Genomic DNA, 4,376 nt, shown 5'->3' with positions numbered 1-4,376 from the left:
AGCACACACCGGTCCATATAAGATCCCACAGTTAACAGCGTCAGAGCACAAACTAGGCTATAAAGTTCAAAAAATTGTCTGTAGACCTCAGAGACAGAATTAAAACAAGGCACAGATCTGGGGAAGGGACAGAAACACTTTTGCAGCATTAAATGTTCCAATGAGTACAGAGACCTCCATGATCTCTGAATGGGAAAGATTTGGAACCAACAAGACTCTTCCTAGAACAGAAAGAGGACATTGCTGATGAAAACCTGCACCACAACGCTCTGGAACTCAGACTCAAGTTTATCGCTCAACAAGACAACGACCTTGAGCACACAGCCAGGAGAACAATGGCTACAGGACAACTCTGTGAATGTCCTTGAGTGTGCCAAGCTTGTAGCATTATACTTGACTTGAGGGTGAAATCAGTTCCAAAGATGCTTCAACGCTGCAAATACGTATGTAAGTGCTTGTTTTAGATTGTTTTTTAAATCAATTGGCAAAAACCAGACTCTGATATCACTCGTGTATCTAAGTGAATTTACTTCATATTTTGTGATATTCAGTTTAGAATGTTTCTTTTTTTTCTTTTAAAGGATTATTGGCCCGCTTTATTGGACATAGGCATTAAATGGGGGATGAGAGAGACGGGAGGACATGCAGTAAATAGTCAGAATCGGGAATCAAACTCGCGACACTGCGGCCGGCTGCACTTGGCATATGTGTGACACGACCTTTATATTGCTCTTCTTTCTACTCATCCTTCTGTAGAATGAGCATGCTCTCACCATCCTGGGGCCTGTCTGAAGCCAATGGACACACCTTTTCCCCAAATAAACCTTTTGAATGTTTAAAGTACATTGAGCTCCTCGAGGCTTAGCACTGAAGAGAGGCACCAACAAAACAAAGAGCAAATACATTATATTCATAGTATTTTAAAACAATTTACCATTTCTCTTTTATGATTGGGAAACTCTACCTTGTACAGAAGTCTTTGCAGTAATATTGAAAGATACACATGTAGTTAAGCAGTGTCATTTATCTACTTCCTGTATGAATCTGTTCCCAATTTGACACATGCACACTCTTTGTTGCCCACAATTATCTTTCTGAGCAAAATTGCAATGTATTTTGTGGCTGGTCAATGTAAGTAGATGGTTAAACTAATATTTGATAAGATGTTATATACAATAATCAGTGAAATAACTAAAGGTGTGGGGGAAACAAATTACAAATGATTATCGGCTTAGTCCAAGCTAATTAAAAGTTTCCCTGTTTATTTAGGCCCGGGGGAAGATTACCTCTATTATCCCTCAGAAGTGAGCAGTCCAGCACCATCTGTCACTCTGGCTGGTGCCAGAGTGACAGATAAACAACCTTTAGTCCCTATTCATAGACTTGCATGCTTCAAATATTAAGAAAAAAGAAAGGGAATAAAAGGTGTTGGATCATGATATCGGTTTAATTTTGTTAAAACTGCATGGCATTGGAAATAACATCAAAGGCACTTACAAAACGAATACGGTAATTACAGACAGTGTTATTAAAACATTATATTACTGATTTAAAATAACACAATGATAAAGACATAGAGACAAAGATAAAGAGATGGCAGCACCGTTGGCAACATTTGAACAGTACATTTCCAAATAAAATACACATGTCATACGAGTTAAAAACTACAGTACAAGAGCAACTTATTTGTTAAGAATGTAATGCCCGAGCTATGACGAATGATCATTGCTTTAAAGTTTTAACATGTTCACTAGTCTGAGGTTCCTTTTTATATTATGTTTTAGTTCTTTTACAGTTTAGGCTTCGTGGTTTCGGCTTTGTGCAAGTCCTGGTACCTCTCTATCAGGCGGTTTGCTTCCCTCTGGCCTGACAGCAAAGCACCATGGGTAGTGGAATAGTATTTGCGGTGGGTGGCCTCTCCAGCAAAAAGGACCTGTAATGGCTAAGGGGTGAAACAATAAAAAGCAGAGTCAATGTGTGAGAAAAAAAACCATGTCAGTGTCACTGTGACATGCTGTAGCGCTGTGTTTATTTTAGGCTTGATTTGATTCCCGTGTCAATCTGGGACAAACACACACGAGGGAAACGGCTCGAGTGAAGCCAGCCGAGGGGGTCAAGTTGTTCCCTCTGCAGGTTTAAGTGAGCAGGCGTCCCACAATGCATCGGGTTTCATGGTCTAGACTTGGCCGGTGCTTGTGATATCCTAATTCCAGAGTCTGGCTGTTTTTGCTCTACATATGCGGTTGAGTTGAGATGGCACGCCTGACTTAGCCACACGTGCTAAAGATACAACATAAACAACGTAAACAACATAAACAACGTAAACAACCAGTGTGAGCTGCACAAGAGGCTGCGGTTCTTTTTTGAAACTCTCTACAATTTTAATTGAGATCACGATTCAATCATTTCTAATTGTCTATTTTATTTTATCTTTATTTATCAGGCAGGACAATAGTGAGTGAAATGGGGATGAAAGAGGGAAGGACACTGCAGCAAACGGTTGAGGTCATCACGTTGTGGGCGGCTCACATGGAGCGCACGTGTGCTATCCACTCCACCACGGAGTGGCACAACTTGAGTCAATTTTTATTGAGGGGTCATGAAAAGCATGTGGTTTGGAGCAGAGTTCAGACTTTGGAGGGAAAAAAATAATAATTTAAATGACAAAAAATCTGTATTGTTTATGTTTTTTATTATTATTATTATTTTTATTGTGGTTTGGTCAAAAACAAAACAAAAGGTGCTCAACATTCAAGCACAAAACTAAATTCGAGATACATTAATGTTTTTTTGACCAGGTGTAGGCAGAAGCCAAGGCTTATTGTGCCTACCCTTCTCTCAAACGCTCAACATTGGTGGACATGTTATAGTTCACAAGCCACAGTTCATCAACAAAAACAACACTACATAATACTGGACAGTCTGCTCACAAGTATCCTCCCCAAGCATTCAAGGTATTATAACAAAGCTGCATTCTCATTCTGCTAAATATTTTTTCTATGATTGTTTCCTTAAAGATCCTTTTAAACAGAAATAAAGAAATGGCATTTTTTAATTCATCGCAACAATTGTTCCATAATTTAACTCCTTTACTTGACAAACAATGTTCCCTCAGCGTTGTTCTCACATAAGGTCTGTCAAATATACACGTTCCCCTTAAATTATATTTAATTGCCCTCTGGGTAAACTTTATCCTCAATGATGTAGGGACTTGATTACATTTAACTAAATTCATAAATTTAGCAGTATACAGGTCTACCAAATCATAAAATTTTAAAAGCTTAGATTGAATGAACAAAGGGTGACTCGGCGAATTATAAGATGCATGATTGATCAGTCTAATGACCTTTTTTGTAGAATGAAAATTGGTTTGGTTCTAGTTTTGTATGTGTTTCCCCAGATCTCAATACCATATGTTAAATATGGAGTAATGAGAGAACAGTAAAGTAAATATAAGGCATTTTTGTTCAAAATATACTGCAATTTGTATAAAATTGCAATACTTTTTGACACTTTTTTCAGTACATTTTGTATATGTGTTTTCCATGAAATTTTGCAATCTATGATCACTCCAAGAAACTTAATATAATTGACTCTTTCAATTTCATAACTATTTATTTTGATTTTGATATCATTATCTACATGTTTGTTACTGAATACCATACATTTTGTTTTATTTAAGTTCAATGATAATTTATTTAATGCAAACCAGTTGTTTAGTTTATGCAGTTCTCTCTCCATCACCTTCACCAACTCACTAAGATTATGACCTGAGCAGTAAACTGTGGTATCGTCTGCAAACAAGATAAAATTAAGAACATCAGATACTTTTTGGATATCATTAATATATAATAAAAATAATTTTGGGCCCAAAAGAGAGCCTTGTGGCACCCCACAACTAATTTGCTGACAACTAGACTCTGCTCCCTTCAGATGAACATATTGGAATCGATCCGATAAGTAATTATTTATCCAAGAATTTGCTTTTCCCCTAAAGCCATATTTTTCAAATTTTTGTAGTAAAATTGTGTGGTCAATTGTATCAAATGCTTTCTGTAAATCCAAAAATAAACCTATTGTATGGAGTTTTTGATCTAATGATTGGGAAATATTTTCAACCAGATTAACAACTGCCATCGTTGTGGACCTGTGTGCTCTAAAACCAAACTGATACTCATTTAATATATTGTTGACTTCAACATAGTTATCTAATCTTTTAACAAACAATTTCTCTAATATTTTTGAAAATTGTGAAAGTAAAGAAATGGGTCGATAATTACAAGTCAAATGTTTGTCACCGCCTTTGTACAAGGGAATAACCTTTGCTATTTTCATTTGATTAGGAACAATTCCTGTTTTAAAAGATTGGTTACAGA

At 36.6% G+C, this 4,376-nt stretch overlaps 1 protein-coding gene across 2 annotated transcripts in view; it reads right to left on the bottom strand.

Annotated features, from left to right (window-relative positions):
* Positions 1-1,428: 1,428 nt before the first annotated feature.
* The window catches only part of smox (spermine oxidase), a 14,816-nt gene continuing 11,868 nt past the window's right edge, over positions 1,429-4,376 (bottom strand). Inside the window, exon 7 of one of the 2 annotated variants that reach the window (XM_072462265.1) lies at positions 1,429-1,942. In XM_072462265.1, the coding sequence (XP_072318366.1) occupies positions 1,790-1,942 (153 nt within the window). In that variant the 3' untranslated portion in view covers positions 1,429-1,789. The remainder of the gene's footprint in view (positions 1,943-4,376) is intronic. The other variant, XM_072462266.1, reaches the window with a different exon arrangement.

The sequence above is a fragment of the Eucyclogobius newberryi genome, unplaced genomic scaffold (genome assembly GCF_026437365.1).
Source record: "Eucyclogobius newberryi isolate DKJ021-1_F unplaced genomic scaffold, fEucNew1.0.hap1 SCAF_4, whole genome shotgun sequence".
In the NCBI taxonomy this organism is placed as follows: Eukaryota; Metazoa; Chordata; class Actinopteri; order Gobiiformes; family Gobiidae; genus Eucyclogobius; species Eucyclogobius newberryi.
This window is presented reverse-complemented; position numbering and strand designations above follow the sequence as displayed.